This window comes from Geotrypetes seraphini, chromosome 2, assembly GCF_902459505.1.
Source record: "Geotrypetes seraphini chromosome 2, aGeoSer1.1, whole genome shotgun sequence".
NCBI lineage: Eukaryota > Metazoa > Chordata > Amphibia > Gymnophiona > Dermophiidae > Geotrypetes > Geotrypetes seraphini.
This window is the reverse complement of record NC_047085.1, coordinates 271,328,234-271,346,536: the sequence shown is the minus strand read 5'-3', so window position 1 is coordinate 271,346,536 and position 18,303 is coordinate 271,328,234. Positions and strand designations below refer to the sequence as shown.

General features: G+C 46.8%; 1 protein-coding gene across 5 annotated transcripts in view; it reads right to left on the bottom strand.

Annotated features, from left to right (window-relative positions):
• Positions 1–18,303, bottom strand: part of LOC117353570 (uncharacterized protein DDB_G0271670-like) — a 507,083-nt gene that overhangs the window by 462,031 nt on the left and 26,749 nt on the right. For 4 of the 5 annotated variants that reach the window (XM_033929661.1, XM_033929662.1, XM_033929660.1 and 1 more), the window contains 2 exons: positions 13,726–13,779; positions 4,572–4,640 (listed from right to left, as the gene is read on the bottom strand). In XM_033929661.1, coding sequence (XP_033785552.1) covers positions 4,572–4,640; positions 13,726–13,758 — 102 coding nt within the window. In that variant the 5' untranslated portion in view covers positions 13,759–13,779. Of the gene's footprint in view, positions 1–4,571; positions 4,641–13,725; positions 13,782–18,303 lie in introns of those variants that run through there. The other variant, XM_033929664.1, reaches the window with a different exon arrangement.

Genomic DNA, 18,303 nt, shown 5'->3' with positions numbered 1-18,303 from the left:
GAGTATCTCTAATCAGAAAATGAAGGTTATATAATTGGAAGAACCAAAGCAGGTACTGGGCAGACCTGAATGGTTTGTGTTATAAGAACATAAGAAGTGCCTCTGTTGGGTCAGACCAGTGGTCCATCGTGCCCAGCAGTCCGCTCTTGCGGCAGCCCAACAGGTCCTGGACCTATGTAGTAGTCATCTATCTATACCCCTCTAACCCCTTTTCCTTCAGAAAATTGTCCAATCCCTTCTTGAACCCTAATACCGTACTCTGTCCTATCACGCCCTCTGGAAGCGAATTCCAGGAGTTCACCACTCGTTGGGTGAAGATAAACTTCCTAGAATTGGTTTTGAATTTGTCCCCTTTCAACTTTTCCGAATGCCCTCTCATTCTTGTACTTTTCGAAAGTTTGAAGAATCTGACCCTCTCTACTTTCTCTATGCCCTTCATGATCTTGTAAGTCTCTATCATATCCCCTCTAATTCTCCTCTTCTCCAGGGAAAAGAGCCCCATTTTCTCCAGTCTCTCAGTGTATGAAAGGTTTTCCAGACCCTTTATCAAATATGGCGCTCTCCTCTGAACCCTCTCGAGTATCGCCATATCCTTCTTAAGGTACGGCGACCAATATTGGACGCAGTACTCCAGATGCGGACACACCATTGCCTGATACAACGGCAGGATACCTTCTTTCGTTCTGGTTGTAATACCCTTCTTGATTATACCTAGCATTCTATTTGCTTTCTTAGCAGCCACTGCGCACTGTGCCGTCAGCTTCATTGTTTTGTCCACAGTTACCCCCAAGTCCCTTTCTTGGGTACTCTCACTCAATAACATCCCTTCCATCGTATAGCTGTATCTTGGGTTTCTGCTTCCTACATGCAATACTTTACATTTCTCTACATTGAACTTCATCTGCCATCTCGTCGCCCACTCCTCTAGTTTGTTCAGGTCCCTTTGTAATTCTTTGCAGTCCTCTTTAGTCTGAGCACCACTAAATAATTTGGTGTCGTCTGCAAATTTTATTATTTCGCACTTCGTCCCTGTTTTTATATCATTTATAAATATATTGAATAGCAGCGGTCCGAGCACCGACATCTGTGGAATACCACTTGTGACCCTCCTCCAGTCCGAGTAGTGGCCCTTTACTCCTACCCTCTGCTTCCTACCCGCCAACCAATTCCTGATCCATCTACGTACGTCTCTTTCCACCCCATAGTTCTTCAGTTTCCAAAGTAGGCATTCATGGGGTACCTTGTCAAAGGCTTTTTGGAAATCTAAATATACGATGTCTGTGGGGTCCCCTTTGTCCATTCTTTTGTTAATTCCTTCGAAGAAGTGCAGTAAGTTCGTTAGGCACGATCTCCCCTTGCAGAAGCCATGTTGGCTTGTGTTTAGAAGTTTATTTCTTTCAAAATGCTTATCGATGCTGTCTTATCAGCGCTTCCGCCATTTTCCCTGGAACTGAGTTCAGACTCACCGATCTGTAGTTCCCTGGGTCACCTCTTGCTCTCTTTTTAAAGATGGGCGTAACATTGGCTATCTTCCAATCCTCCAGGATCACTTCTGTTTTCAGGGATAGATTGCAAACTTGCTGTAATAGTTCCGCTATTTCCTCCTTTAGTTCTTTCAGAACCCTTGCGTGGATTCCATCCAGGCCCAGTGATTTGTCAGTTTTTAATTTTTCTAACTGCCTGCATACGTCTTCAAGGCTTACTCCCATGGATGTTAATTTATCTGTTTGGTCTCCTTTGAAGATTTGCTCAGGTTCCGGTATATTGGATGTGTCCTCTTTTATTAATACAGATGAAAAGAACATGTTTAGTCTTTCCACCACTTCTTTCTCTTCCTTCACTACTCCCTTCCTGTCTCCGTCATCCAGCGGGCCAACCTCCTCCCTAGCCGGCTGCTTCCCCTTAACATACCTGAAGAACAGTTTGAAATTTCGTGCTTCCTTGGCTAGCCTTTCTTCATATTCTCTTTTGGCTTTTCTAACCACATGGTGACATTCTTTTTGATACTTCCTGTGCTCGTTCCAGTTCTCCTCAGTTTTGCCTTTTTCCATTTCCAGAATAAATTCTTCTTATCACCAATAGCTTTCTTCACTTCTTTGGTTATCCACACCGGGTCTTTTGTTCGATTCTTTTTGCACCCTTTTCTGAATCTTGGGATATGCAGATTTTGCGCCTCGATCACCGTGTCCTTGAATAAAGACCAGGCTTGCTTTACAGTCTGCCATTTCTTTGAGGTGTTCCTAAGTTTCTTCCTTTACTCTCATTGCTTCGTAGTTTCCTTTCTTGAAGTTAAAAGTTGTTGCTATGGTTCTCTTTCCCTTCGGTATTCCTACTTCAACTTTGAACTTGATCATATTGTGATCGCTGTTTCCCAACGGTCCCACTACTTCCACTTCCTTCACAGGTCCTCCTAGCCCATTTAGGATTAGATCCAGAGTGGCATTCCCTCTCATCGGTTCTCTGACAAGTTGATCCATGAAGCAATCTTGTATAGCCTCCAGGAATCCAGTCTCTCTAGGGTATTTTGAGCTTCCAAGACTCCAGTCTATCCCGGGATAGTTGAAATCTCCCATCATAATCGTGTTACAGCCTTTGCATTGTCGCTTCATCTCGGCTTCCATTTCTTCATCAATAACTTCGGTTTGCCCAGATGGACGATAATACAGGCCCATCTTTATCTCGGGTCCTTTCCTTCCCAGTATTTTAATCCATAGCGATTCCAAATTGTTGGTCGTCGCTGCTGTGTCAATTCTGGTCGAGTGTATGCTTTCTTTTATGTATAGGGCTATTCCTCCTCTTTTCTGACCTGTCCTGGCGATAGAGTTTGTACCCCGGCAGTGCTGTATCCCATTTGTTTTCTTCATTCCACCATGTTTCGGAGACCCCAATGATGTCTATATTCTCAGTTTTGGCTATTCAACTTAGGATGGGCTGGGGAGGGCTTTAATGGAAACTTCAGTAATTTGGGATGATCTAGATCAGTGGTCTCAAACTCAAATCCTTTGCAGGTACTTGGGGGGCCTCAGAAAAAATAGTTAATGTTTTATTAAAGAAATGACAATTATGTATGAAGTAAAACTCTTTATAGTTTATAAAATCTTTCCTTTTGGCTAAGTCTTAATAATAATATTGTAATTTATAGCTAAAGAGACATATGATCAAGAAACTGTTTTATTTTATTTTTATGATTATGCTAAACATACCGAGGGCCTTAAAATAGTACCCGATGGGCCTCATGTGGCCCCTGGCCCCCGGGCCACTGGTCTAGATAGACTGGAGTGAGCTTCGACTGCAACTCCAATAGTTGGAACCTAAGCACATTACTGGGCAGACTTCTGTGTCAGAGCCCCAATGCAATTCTAAGATACAGGAAGTAGGACTTATCCCTGCGAGCTGCTCCCCACATGCTATCTCTAGAAGGGTACCCTGAGGTGAATCCCCATCACTCACTGAGAAAGAATCGTCGGGTCAGGACTCAGGGGTCTGGAACCTCCAGATATGACTCAGATAAGACCAAAGACTGGGAACCAGTTGACTAACCAGACCAGGAGCAGAACACTCAGAACTGGAGGCTGATCATTATGACCACCTGGATGTAGAAAACACTGAACTGAGCTCTGCTATATCCATTCAGTTATTCAGCTCAGCTTCTCAGTATTTTCTATCTCCATCTCCTGGTTGATGGACATTAGTGGGAAGTTGTGTAATAGAAGTCTAATTTACACAGCTTGAAAACCAGATCCATTTCTTTCCACTGAGTACCAGCAGTAAAAACAGATATCTTGTGTTAAGGATGTGTTGCATTATTAAGTGTTATACAACTGGATGTTATAAAATGCAGAGTGTAATAAAATTTTCAGACACTATTAGGCGTTCAAACAAAATAACATAATACAAGGAACATATCATATCACAAAGAAATAATTTAATAACATCTATCAACACCATAACATATTCTAGCACCAAATTTTAAAATGTCTCAGTTATCTTTCTGTATTTAATACAAGTTGGTCCTACAACATTTTACAGGTGTAGCAACAAGCATTAAAATATTTCAATATTCTTTTCTAGTCCTTAAGGTATTCAAGTTCACAATGCATCCAAAGCAAAGATCCACATTCTTTAGGAGACAACTGTGAGACTACATTGGTAGCTTACAGGTATTTATTCTCACAAACCTGAAATTTCCAAAGGGAATCAAACTCCTCAATGAAATCTACAGCCAGCATTATGCTGCTTGTACAAAAATACCTGTTGAATTTGCTCTAGCTTTAGAACAGAAGATAAAATTGGGCAAGGAGTTCAGAAGAAAATTTCCATTCCTACTTTCTCTTCCTCACTCATCTCAGGTCACACCTATACTTTTAGCCACTGATGAGAGCGCATTTTTCAGCCCTTAGGTATTTACCATGGTAAATCCATATTACCAGAGTCAGTTCATTTGCAAACTGTTTTGAATGTACACCACAGTGCGCCTCATTCTTAACCATTTTCAGTCTTTTCTAAACCAAATGCTCAGTAAATAACTAGACATTTCCAAATTATTTTCTAACACAAACCATGAAAATTACCTTTGTATGCTTTGCTCCACGTAGATGGGACTGAAGGGTTGCAGCACTCATACAAGTAACTCTGCAGAGCTAAATGTGAAAAGATAAATGAATATGCAATTATGCAAGAGTTCTAAATACTGAAATACTACTGTTGAAGAAGCAGCTGGTGATATCACTAAACTTCTAAAATAAATAGCCTAGTATGAAAATACTCCAGTATCAAAATAAAGTTTAAAAAAAACATGTAGTTCAAGGAAAAATTATGCCTTGCCTGATAATTTTCTTTCCCTTAGTCACAGCAAATGAATATAGACATATGGGTTAAGTCCATCCACCAATAGGCAGAGACAGAGAGCACAAATTTGTGACTGATACAGGATGGCATGCTCCTTGATCACTCAGTATTCTTCTAAAAAAGCAAGAGAATCAACCACGAACAGGACTCCCTCCTCACACAAAAACTAGATAATCTCCGCAAGAAAAGACTTCCTAAGGAACCAAAAACAGGCAACTATATACAAATTCACATGGACAAACAGTAAAATTAATACATCTGACATAGAGGTGGAGCTTTATATTTGTCTGCTATGACCAAGGGAAAGAAAATTATTAGTTAAGACATAATTTTTCCTTCCCTAATCCAGATGTATGGGATGTAGCAAAGCAGTCAACAAGGGTGGGAACCGGTCAACGCTGCTGAAAGAATTAAAGCCTCAAAAGAGGCCTCCGACCACGCCACCAAATCCACCTGATAATGCCTGACAAACGAATATACCGATGACCAGGTAACTGCCTGGCATTTTTCCTCCAAGGAGAAAACCCATGACTTGGCCAAGGAAATGGCTAATGTCCGAGTAAAGTGCACCATATAGGCAAAGGCGAAGCTCTCCCTGCTGAGATATAAGCCACAAAATAAAAAGACCAAACACTGGTAAAATTCAGCAGTTCAAGCCCTGGTGAGCCAGCAAAGATAAGTGTGTTAAATTTATTCTTAAACCACTGATGCACCCCAAAAATTTTTTTGTGGTTGTGAAATTTACATGACTCTTTTTACTCTTAACCTTAGGTATTTATATTGACACTTGTACTTTTTGCACAATTTGTTTTCAGCACAAGGGAGGGTCCAAGGATGGTGTGCTGCAATGGGCTGTATAGCCTGTGCATGAGTTAAGTATTGAACGCTACTGCGTTCACCTGACTATGCAATCACACTGAGGACCTCCTGTTTCAAAAATATTAAAATAATTGAAATATTTATTGTTTTAAAGATTTAAAACTGTTTAGAGGGGAGTGTGCTTTTTCACAATCGCTTTGTTTTTGTTGAGAACTACATATCTATTCAGGATTTTCACAGTGTTCTTCAGAAGGGTTTTTTGTACTGAAAGATATAAGCAGAAGACTTAGGTTCCCAAAGCCAATTAGACACTGTTGTTTTCAACACCACAAAGCACCTAGAAAGCTGCCAAACAGGACAAATGTGATCAGAACGAAGAAAGTTATTCATGATCTGCAGACAAGGCAACAAAGCCCTGCGGCCGTTTAAAAGATGCAATTGCTGAACTTGACCAGGATAATCCTCCTCCTCCTGAAAGGCTGGAATGAACAAAGGCTGATTAAAGTGAAGGGCGGAAACCACCTTAGGCAGAAAGGATGGGACTGGACAAATAGTAGCACCTTCCTCTGTTAACCACAGGAAGGGATCGCAGCAGTAGAGAGCTGATGCTCAGGAATACAACACACCGAGGAAACTGTCAACCAAAACACCATCTTCAAGGTGAGGTCCTTTACTGTAGCTTTATAAAGGGGCTCAAATGGGCCCTCTGCAATGCCTGCAGGATTAGACTGAGATTCCACTCTGAAAAAGGAACTCTGATATAAGACCACAAACTACCAACCCCCTTCAAAAATCAGATATCTGGATGGTCCGCTAGGGAGGAATTCATGTAAAAACAGGCCAATGATACCACTTGGACCCTGAAAGAACAAGACTCCTAAAATTCTAGCAGCCTTCGAAGGCCAGAATCTTGTAGTAAAGAAGAGTGTATTGGGTCAATTGCGTGCTGAAATTACAATGACTTAAACAAGTGCCAAACTCTGGCACAAGACCACCTAAGTAGACTGCTTCCTGGCTTGCAACAAGACCGCAATTACTGAATCTGAATATCCTTTTCTTTTAAAACAAGCCCTCTTAACAGCCAGGTCAGAAGACCAAAGTGAAATGGATTGCCCATGAAAACTGGCCCTTCCCATAGAAGATCCAAGTCCGCTGGCAGCCACAGCAGCTCCACCACAAATAAGGGACCAAATCTGAATACTTCGGCCTTTGTGGCCAATCTGGGACAATGAGAATCACCCGACCCAGGTGACAACTGATCCTGAAGAGAACCCTGCTGATCAATGGCCATGGCAGAAACACATACAGGAGGTTGCTTGATGGCCAGAGTTGAAGGAGAGCATCTAGGCCTTCTGACCCACACTCTTCTCCTGCTGAAAAAGCAGGGTACCCTGGCAGTGGAGCGTGAAGCCATCATGTCTAGAACTGGCATGCCCCACTTTTATGTCACCAGATAAAATGCCACTGGAGACAACTCCCACTCTGCCAAATCCAGAGTGGTCCGACTTAGAAAGTCTGATTATATGTTCAGAACATCTGCAATGTGGGCCCCTGACAACAGTGGAAAATCCTGCCCCGCCCACTGAAAGAGAAGTCTCCTCTGCCATCTGTGCACTGTGGGTACTCCCCCGTCTGTTGATATAGGCCACTGTGATCACATTATCTGAGAACACTTGGACCCAGAGGAAGTGTGCTGAAGGATAAGAGTGCCAGGCGAACAGCTTGGAGCTCCAGCTGATTGATGGGCCATCCCACCTCCATACTCCCTGAGCGTTGGAGACAATGGGCTTCCCAAGTCCACCAGACTGCATCTGTCACCACCACTACCCAAGGTGAAAATGCCAAGAGTATCCCGTCAGAGCCTCCAGAACATGCTGGCTATAGCCTCTAATGTCCAGTACAGACAAGAGCTGTAGACTTGAGACACTGGGAACCACCAGGAAAATTCAGAGCTCTGAAGCTACATGTGAGCCCCCACCCAGGGTACCACTTCCGGTGAAGCTACCAAGAAGACCACCCCTTACGAGTAAGGTCCTTCAACGAGCAGGCACCCAAAGGCTCAAACAGGGGGCGCACCAGCCTGGACAGGACCAGATTCAAATCCCAAGAGAGAACAGACGGTCGCACAGGAGGCTTGAGCAACTTGGCCGCCCACAAGAAGCGAATGACATCACGAATGGCAGACCCCGTAATAACCTTTCGAAAGGCTGACAGGGCCGCAAGTTGAACCCGAAAAGAAGGCCAAGCCCTATCCACTCTGCAAATATACATCAAACCCACACATAAGCCCAAGAAATGGAAAGTCTGTGGGACCCCAAGAGAATGGAGATCATTTTATCTGAATACCCCTTTCAAGGGCCAAGCCGTATGACAAAAGGGACCCGGATCAAACATGGAAACGGGGCCCTGAGTGAAAAGGTTGGGCGGCAGAGGATCTGACACCAGATGCCACACCAGATCCGCACACCACGGCCGTCTGGACCAATCTGGAGCCACCAGGCCCAGATTGCAAACAATGTGGAGTAGAACTTTGCCCACTAATGGCCACGGAGGAAACACATACAACAGCCCCTCCTTTGACCAAGGTTGAATCAGAGCATCCAGACCTTCGGCCTGACCATCTCTGCGACAACTTAAGAAGCAGGGTGTTTAGGCGTTGACACCTGTGGCCATAAGGTCCATGAGGGACTAACCCCAAGACTGCATTATCAACTGAAAGGCCACGAGGCTTAGATACCACTCTCCAGGATCTAGCATGTGATGAACTGAGGAAGTCCGCTTGAACATTCTGCACTCCGGCTATGAGGGAGGCCGAGATGACCTGAAGATGCGACTCTGCCCAGACCATGAGCAGAGCCGCCTCCTGCGCCACCTGAGTGCCCCCCTGATGATTAACATAGGCTACCGCCGTGGCATTGTCTGACAGAACCCGGACTGACTTGCCCATCGAGGAAGAGTGGAAGGCTAACAGCAACAGACGGATGGTTCTGGTCTCCAGAACATTGATTAACAAGGACGTCTCATCCGTGGACCAGGTTCCCTGAGCTGATTGACCTAGACATTGAGCTTCCCAAATGAGGAGACTAACATCCATGGGAAGCACCATCCACTGTGTCTGATCCAGACACGTACCTTGTACAAGATGGGAGGTTTGAAGTCACCCACGAAGAGATCAGCGAGCCAAGCCCCGCAGAGGAACAGGGTGATCCAGACAGAGCCTCTGGGGTGACCACCTCCGAAGCAGACCTTACTGAAGAGGACGCACCTTATCACGTCGAGGGAAGCGGCCATCAACCCAAAGACTTGGAAAAAATCCTGTGTCCGTGGACACCAGGAGGCCATAAGCAGGTGAAAACTGAGATTGCAATTTGCTTACCCGGGTCTCTGGGAGGAAGACCTTCCTCAAGGAGCTGTCGAACAGAACCCCAAGATACTCCATGCACTGCCAGGGACCCAACCGGCTCTTGACAAGGTTCACAACCCATCTCAGTGACAGTAGGAATTACACCACCTGAGCCATGACCTGGGTGCTCTCCTGTAACGACTTTGCGTGAAAAAACAAATCCTCCAATTAGAGATGCACAAGAATGCCGTATGTCCGCAAGGGTGCCGCAATGACTACCATAACCTTGGTGAACGTCTGTGGAGCCATGGCCAGATCAAAAAGAAGCGCACAGAGAGCACAGTTACTTACTGTAACAGGTGTTATCCAGGGACAGCAGGCAGATATTCTCTACATGTGGGTGAAGTCATCCACGGAGCTCCATCGCGGACAGCTTTTCAAGCAAACTTGATTGAAGATCTCAAGTTTGCTAGTGCTGCACCGTGCATGCGTGTGCCTTCCCGCTCAGCTAGAGGGTGCGTCTCCTCAACGTGGTCCTCAGTTCAGATAGCTAGCAAAGAAGCCAACCCGGGAAGGTGGGAGGGTTGCGAGAATATCTGCCTGCTGTCCCTGGATAACACCTGTTACGGTAAGTAACTGTGCTTTATCCCAGGACAAGCTGGCAGCATATTCTCTACATGTGGGTGACCTCCAAGCTAACTAGGAAGGGACAGTGGGAGAGTTGGCAATTTAGGAGAACAGAACCTTCAATCCTGGGCCCACACTGTGCAGATGAAACTGAACGAATCTAAAACAAAACTTCTCTGGCTCGGCCCAAAATTAGACCAACTGCCCACCTCCATCCCACTGTCCTCTGGCCCCACTCTGCATCTTGAATATTCTAGTAAAGTTCTGGGAGTCATCATTGACTCTACACTTTCCTTCAACGACCACCTCAACTCCCTAGTAAAAAAATGTTTCTTCAGCCTTCACATGCTGAGAAAAGTGAGATCCTGTTTCCATCAAAAACACTTTGCCGTCCTTGTCCAATCCACCATCCTTTCCAGACTGGACTACTGCAACTCTATCTACCTTAGCCTAACAAAGAAAAACCTTCAAAGACTCCAGCAGATTCAGAATACCGCTGCTAAGCTTATCTTCGCAAAAAGCAAATTCGACCACGTCTCACCGCTTTTATCCAAGCTCCACTGGCTTCCGATTATCTCCAGAGTCCACTTCAAATGTGCCTGCCTCATTTTCAAGGTCCTACACGGTATCCTCCCTCCCTTCATTCCTCTTTTTTGGAACTCCTCTAACCCCAATTCTGCCAGATCCACCCAAAAACTGAAACTTTCCTTTCCCTCTCTAAAAGATGTTTCACTTGTAGGAAAACTAGGTTCTTCCCTCCCTTTCAGAATCACTCAGCTCTGGAACAACCTTACCTCCCCTCTTAGGAATCTGAGCTCCCTCCAACTCTTCCGTAAACATCTGAAAACCTGGTTATTCTCAAAAATGTAACTCCTCCTCCCTCTCTGGTTATTCTAGTCCTCTAAATTTTCTCTTCATTTTGCCTCTTCCTTTCTACCCTAACTCTTGTTAACCGTGTCGAGCTTTACGAATGTAGAGATGATGCAGTATACAAACCTAAGGTTTAGATTAGATTAGATTACGCAAAACCGACTAGCCGAACCGGCCGTCACGCCTGGAAAAAGTATCCAGACAGTAGTGAGAGGTGAATGTATGAACCAAGGACCAAGTGGCGGCCTTGCAGATCTCCTCAATAGGCATGGACCTGAGGAAAGCGACAGACACCGCCATCGCTCTGACTTTATGCCCCGTGACCCAACCCGGCAGCGGAAGACCAGCCTGAGCATAGCAGAAGGAAATACAAGCAGCCAACCAGTTGGACAAGGTGCGCTTGGAAACAGGACGGCCCAACTGATTAGGATCAAAAGATATGAAGATTTGAGGAGCCATCCGATGAGACTGGAGGTAAAAAGCCAACTTTCTCTTACAGTCAAGAGTGTGAAGCGCCACTTCACCAGGATGAGAATGGGGCTTTGGAAAAAAACCCGGAAGAACAATGGACTGGTTGAGGTGGAAATCCAAAACCACCTTGTGCAAGAACTTAGGATGAGTACGAAGGACCACCTTGTCATGATGAAAAACAGTAAAAGGCGGGTCCACAACCAGAGCTTGTAGCTCACTGACTCTGCGAGCAGATATGAGGGCAACCAGGAATACCACCTTCCAAGTGAGGTACTTCAGATGAGCCTTATCAATGGGTTCAAATGGAGGTTTCATCAACTGAGCCAGAACCACATTAAGATCCCAAACCACGGGAGAAGGCTTGAGTGGAGGATGAACATTAAAAAGACCCTTCATGAATCGAGAAACCACCGGATGGACGGAGAGCAATTTCCTATCAATCGGCTGATGAAAGGCAGCAATCACACTAAGGTGGACTCGAATAGAAGTCGATTTGAGGCCAGACCAAGACAAGTGGAGCAAATAATCCAGCATGGAGGACAAGGAGGCAGACAGCGGCTCCACGCGATGCGAAGCACACCACGCAGCAAATCTAGACCACTTCTGGGAGTAGTATTGTCTAGTAGAACTCTTGCGAGAGGCATCAAGAACATCCCTCACCGACTGAGAAAAACCGAAGGAGGGAGTCAGGTGGAAAGAAACCAAGCTGTTAAGTGTAGAGACTGCAGATTGGGATGCAGCAGCGAACCCCGACTCTGAGACAGCAGAGAAGGAAACACAGGCAGAAGCAGAGGCTCCCTGACACTGAGTTGGAGGAGAAGGGAGAACCACGGCTGCCTGGGCCACCGAGGAGCTATCAAAATCATGGCGTGAGCCGACTTGAGCTGTACGAAGAGTCCTCAGAATCAGAGGAAAAGGAGGGAACGTGTAGAGGAACCAGCCCATCTAATGCAGAAAGAAAGCATCCACCTCAAGACGATCTGGGGAGTAAATCCTTGAACAGAAGCGAGGCAATTTGTGGTTAAGGGTGAGGCAAATAGATCTATCTGCGGCGTCCCCCATTGAGCAAACATCTGACACAGATTTGAGGAATGGAGCGTCTATTCGTGCGGCTGGAGAAGACGACTCAACCTGTCCGCCAGGCAGTTTTGCTCGCCTTGGATGTAGATCGCTCGAAGGAAGATGTGGCGTATCGCCCACTCCCAGAGCCAAAGAGCCTCCCGGCAAAGAGACAGGGAACCCGTACCCCCATGTTTGTTTACATAATACATAGCAACCTGGTTGTCCGTGCGCACCAGGACTACTTAATCCTGAAGCAAATGCCGAAAGGCGACCAGGGCACTGTAAAAGGCCCGAAGCTCCAGCAGGTTGATATGGCAGCAACGGTCGGCGCACGACCAAAGACCCTGAGTTCAGAGGCCGTCGAGGTGAGCCCCCCAGGCATACGTGGAGGAGTCCGTTCTTAGGACCTTCCGCGGCGGGGGCATAAGAAAGAGAAAACCTCTGGAAATATTGGAAGAAAGCATCCACCAACGGTGCGAACGCCTCAAGGAGGGAGTCACTGCAATGTGCTGAGAGGCGGGATCCCAGTCCTTTCTCCACTGGGATGCCAGGGTCCACTGAAGTACTCGGAGGTGAAGTCTGGCAAAAGGAGTCACATGAACGGTGGAAGTCATGTGTCCCAACAGGATCATCATCTGCTTGGCGGAGGCCGTGGACTGAAGGAAGACCTGCCGGTACAGGTGGATGAGGGCGGCCTGCCGAGGTTGAGGCAGAAACGAGCGGAGGCGAACCATGTCCAGCACCGCCCCAATGAACTGCAGAGACTGAGAGGGGCACAACTGGGACTTGGGAAAGTTGACCTTGAAGCTCAGACGCTGAAGGAACGTAATAATCCGATGGGTTGCTGAAATAACTACCCGCCATGACGGTGCTTTGATGAGCCAGTTGTCGAGGTACGGGAACACTTGAAGACCCTGCGACCGCAGGGCCACCGCCACCACCACGAGGCACTTCGTGAAGACCCGTGGAGACGAAGCGAGCCCGAACGGGAGGACTCGATACTGTAGGTGAAGGTCTCCCACCTGAAAGCAAAGGAACATGCGAGAGGCCAGGTGGATCGGGATGTGAGTTTAGGCCTCCTTCAGGTCCAGGGAGCATAACCAGTCCCCCTCGTCCAACGTGGGAAGAGAGAGCATATGGAACTTCTCCTTGACCAGGAACTTGTTCAGCACTCGGAGGTCCCGGATAGGGCGCAGGTCCACGGTCTTTTTGGGGACTAAAAAGTACCGGGAGTAGAATCCGGTGCCCCGCTGACATAAAGGGACCTCCTCCATCGCTCCTCCCACTGAGTTTGACACCCCCAAGGTCAGACGGACCCCCAAACAGGGTCCACTCAAGCTTAATCCAGCACTAAAAAGGGGACAAAAGTCCTAAACAAATTCCAACAGCTCTACCAAGGGAGATAGGTACAGCTCACCATACCTGCTGGAGACTGAGGTAATTAGGGAGGAGTCACATGATATGTACTATTACAAAGTTTTGTCTCAGTCCCCACCTGTTGGTCATGATGAGATTTAACCCACTTGTAAGATTAACCTATGTCGGTCTAGAGAGTTGCTAAAGAAGCCCTTTTTAAATCTCCTCTTACTGATGTCAGAGACCAATTTGCAAACGTGTCCCAAAACACAACACAAAAAGCAAGTCATATAGAAATAATCATAAAACAGCTGCATATTTTCACTCACCTCACAGGTATACTTTCTGAATTTGGTGCTCATTTTTCAGGATGAACAAAGAAACTAAAACCAAAGAGAACAATTATTGTACTATCCATATTAATTTCGGACTTTTGTTTTTTAAAAATCTAAAATGTCTTACATATACAAAGCAAATTGCTTATCTAAAATGATTCTTAAGTAATATATTTTTGGATTCATAGAGGATTGCCCAATCTATTGTGATCACTCTGAGGGCCTGGGCTCTAGAATTTGTTGTAAATTACTTCTAAGGTCAATATAATAAGCCATGTTTTAGAACAGGGGTCTCCAAAATCCCTCCTTGAGGACCAAATCCAGTCGGGTTCTCAGGATTTCCCCAAAGAGAGATCTATGTGCATGCACTGCTTTCAATGTATATTCATTGGGGAAATCCTGAAAACCTGACTGGATTCGGCCCTCAAGGGACTTTGGAGACTCCTGCTTTAGAATAATATACTGATCTTCAGCACAATATTCTAACAGTGTTTCTCAACCCAGGGTATGTGGGCCAACTGTTGGAGGTACACGGCCTGGCCGCCAATTCCTACCTGTCCATCCGCTGCCGCCACCACCACCACCACCATCCGGGATCTCGCGTTCCTACCCATCCCCCATGCCGCTCCTGCGACAACCTTCTTGAAGCCGCACTTGCTTCTTCAGTCTTCGACAGTGCTCCTTGCAGTGAGCAGCGCATGTAGCGATTCAGGTGCTACATGTTAGTGGTTGACCCAGAAGCCTTCTCTCCGACGTGCAGCGTGTGGGTTGCTGCTTGCACCATCCATTGCGGGAGTGCTGCAGGGGGCTGAGGAGCGAGTGCAGTTCAGACAAGTAAGGGTGACATGATGTTTTGCAACCGTTCAGGGTTCGATAATGACTTGATTTAGTACTACTAGAAACAGAGCTGTGTGTTACATTGTAATATAAATATGCAAGCCACTTCAGCTGCAAACAGGTACTTCAGCTGCAAACAGGTGTTGTTAGTGGACTTTCAATCCAAGTTTTATATGTCTTGCCCAAAGTCAAAAGGAGCCACATTGGAAATCAAACTAGAGAATGACACAGGGACAAATTTTTCCCCATCCCTGTGGGAACTCATTTTCCTGTCCCATCCCCGTGAGTTTTTTTCCTGTCCCTGCCCCAATCCTGCAAGCTCCATCCTCATCTGCACAAGCCTCAAACACTTTAAAATCATAAGTGTCTGAGGCTTGTGCGGTTAAGGCAGAGCTTACAGGAATGGGGCAGGGGCAGGGACATTGACAAAACTCGTGGGGAAATTGAGTTCCTGTAGGGACAGGGACAAATTTGTCCCCGTGTCATTCTCTAAATCAAACCTGGTTCTGCTGTGGTTTAAGTGCCTTTTGTGTTAGGGGGCATGGGTGGATAATTTTACAAGAAATTCCATAGATTAATTGTTTATTAAGTTGGATATGGTGGTGGAGAGGAAACTGAGGGAGAGACTTGAAGGGGATGCAAGGTGGGGGAATATTGGCATTACAATTAGTACTATTATGGGAGTGGAATCTGGGGCAGAGTTTGAGCCTGTCTTGGACGGGGGTACTCAGTTGGTATTTGTTAGGCTTAGGGGGTACTTGGCTTGAAAAGGTTGAGAAACACTGTTCTAACACATATGATTAAAAGTTAAATTTGTTCTTACCTGCTAATTTATTTTAATTCATTTACTTAGACTACCCCAGACTGATAAGTTATGCCATTAGGGACAGCAGACAGCTAATTCTCACTAATGGGTGATGTGATCCAACGGAGCCCCGATGCGGACGCTTCTTTGAAGAAAACTCGAGGTTTCAAGTCGCCCGCACCGCGCATGCGCGAGTGCCTTCCCGCCCGATGTACCGGACGTGTCTCTTCAGTTTAGCTAGCTAGCAGAGAAGCCAACCCAGGGGAGGTGGGTGGGACGTGAGAATAGCTGCCTGCTGTCCCTGGATAACAACTGTTACGGTAAGTAACATTGCTTTATCCCAGGACAAGCAGGCAAGTATTCTCACTAATGGGTGACCTCCAAGCTAACCAGAATGGGATGGTGGGAGAGTTGGCAACTTAGGAGAATAAATTTTGCAATACTGTTTGGCCAAACTGTCCATCCCGTCTGGAGAAAGTATCCAGACAATAGTGTGAAGTGAAGGTATGAACCGAGGACCAAGTGGCAGCTTTACAAATCTCCTCAATCGGTGTTGATCTGAGGAAAGATACAGAAGCTGCCATCGCTCTGACCTTATAGGCTGTGATTTTTCTGTAAAGGGGCAATCCAGCCTGGGCATAGCAGAATGAGATGCAAGCTGCCATCCAGCTGGAGATGGTGCGCTTAGAAATAGGACATCCCAACTTGTTCGGATCAAAGGAGATGAACAATTGAGGAGCAGTTCTGTGAGGTTTGGTGCGTTCTAGGTAGAAGGCTAAAGCACGCTTGCAGTCCAGAGTATGCAGGGCAGTTTCTCCAGAGTGAGAATGTAGCTTTGGAAAGAACACTGGAAGCAAAATGGATTGGTTGAGATGAAATTCTGAGACAACTTTAGGAAGGAATTTCAGGTGCGTGCGGAGAACCACTTTGTCATGATGGAATACTGTAAAAGGCAGGTCCGCAACCAAGGCTTGTAGCTCACTGACTCTTCGGGCAGAGGTGAGGCCAATGAGAAAACCACTTTCCAAGTGAGATACTTCAGGTGAGCCTTGTGAAGAGGTTCAAATGGAGGCTTCATAAGTTGTGAAAGAACAACATTGAGGTCCCAAACCACTGGAGGCGGTTTGAGGGGAGGGTTGACATGGAACAGTCCTTTCATGAATCTGGAAACCACAGGATGAGCAGATAGAGGTTTCCCTTGAAGAGGCTGATGGAAAGCAGCAATTGCACTGAGATGGACTCGTATCGAGGAAGACTTGAGGCCAGAATGAGACAGGTGCAAAAAGATAGTCCAAAACCGAAAATAAGGAGGAGTGTTGAGGCTCCTGGCGTTGGGAAACACACCAAACAGAGAATCTAGCCCATTTTTGGTGGTAGCATTGTTTGGTAGCAGGCTTCCTTGAAGCTTCCAAGACATCCCTCACAGGTTGGGAGAACTGTAGAGGGGTTACGTTGAGAGGAACCAAGCTGTCAGGTGTAGAGACTGCAGGTTGGGGTGAAGTAGAGATCCCTGATGCTGTGTAAGCAGAGATGGAAAAACTGGTAGAGGGTATGGCTCCCTGCTGCTAAGTTGAAGTAGAATGGAGTACCAAGGTTGTCTGGGCCACCATGGGGCAATCAGGATCATGGTGGCATGGTCTGACTTCAGCTTGACCAGAGTCTTTTGAATGAGAGGAAATGAAGGAAACACATATAGAAAGCGATTCATACAGTCCAGGAGGAATGCATCTGCCTCGAGGCGGTGAGGGGTGTAGATCCTGGAGCAGAAGTGAGGCAGTTTGAAGTTGTGGGGGCCTGCAAAGAGGTCTATCTGAGGCGTGCCCCACAGAGAGAAGATGTGAAGAAGGGGCGTGGAGTTGAGAGTGCACTCGTGAGGTTGCAGAAGACGGCTCAGGCTGTCTGCTAAGGCATTGTCCGCCCCCTGAATGTAGACCGCTCTGAGGAAGGTGTTGTTGCGAGTCGCCCAATCCCGCACCTTCAGAGCTTCCTGGCAGAGGGAGGCCGATCCCGTGCCTCCCTGCTTGTTCACGTAGTACATGGCGACCTGGGTGTCTGTGCGGATGAGGACAACCTGGTCACGAAGGAGATGTTGAAAGGTCTGGAGGGCATAGAAGATCGCCCTGAGCTCCAGGAGATTGATGTGGCACTGGCGGTCCGTGCTGGTCCAGTGGCCTTGGGTACGGAGGCCATCTAGGTGAGCCCCCCAAGCATAAGTCGACGAGTCGGTTGTGAGGACTTTCTGATGACGGGGGGTGTGGAATAACAAGCCTCTGGATAGATTGGAGGAGAGCATCCACCAGCGAAGAGACTGTTGTAGAGCAGGAGTGACCCTGATGAGGTGAGTCAGAAGGTCGGACATCTGGGACCACTGGGACGCTAGGGTCCATTGGGGAATCCTGAGGTGAAGTCTGGCAAGCGGAATCACGTGAACTGTAGAGGCCATGTGGCCTAGGAGGACCATCATTTGTCTCGCTGAGATGGACGGGCAAGAGGACACTGAGTGGCAAAGGTGAAGAAGATCATCCCTGCGTGGGGGAGGGAGGAGCGCTCTGAGTTGGGTAGTATCCAGAATCGATCCAATGAAGGGAAGAGTCTGGGAAGGTTGCAGATGGGATTTGGAAAAGTTGATCTCGAATCCCAGGTGTTGCAGTAACCAAATTGTCTTCTGGATCGCGAGAACAGCTCCCTGAGATGTGGAATCCTTGATGAGCCAGTCGTCCAGTTAAGGAAACAACTGGAGGCCAGGGTTCCTGAGTCTGCGGCCACCACAACCAGGCATTTGGTAAAGACTCTGGGTGACGAGGTCAGGCCAAAGGGGAGCACTCGGTATTGGAGATGAAGGTGTCCCACCCTGAATCTGAGATATTGACGGGAGGCTGGATGAATTGGAATGTGAGTGTAGGCCTCCTTGAGATCCAGCGAGCATAACC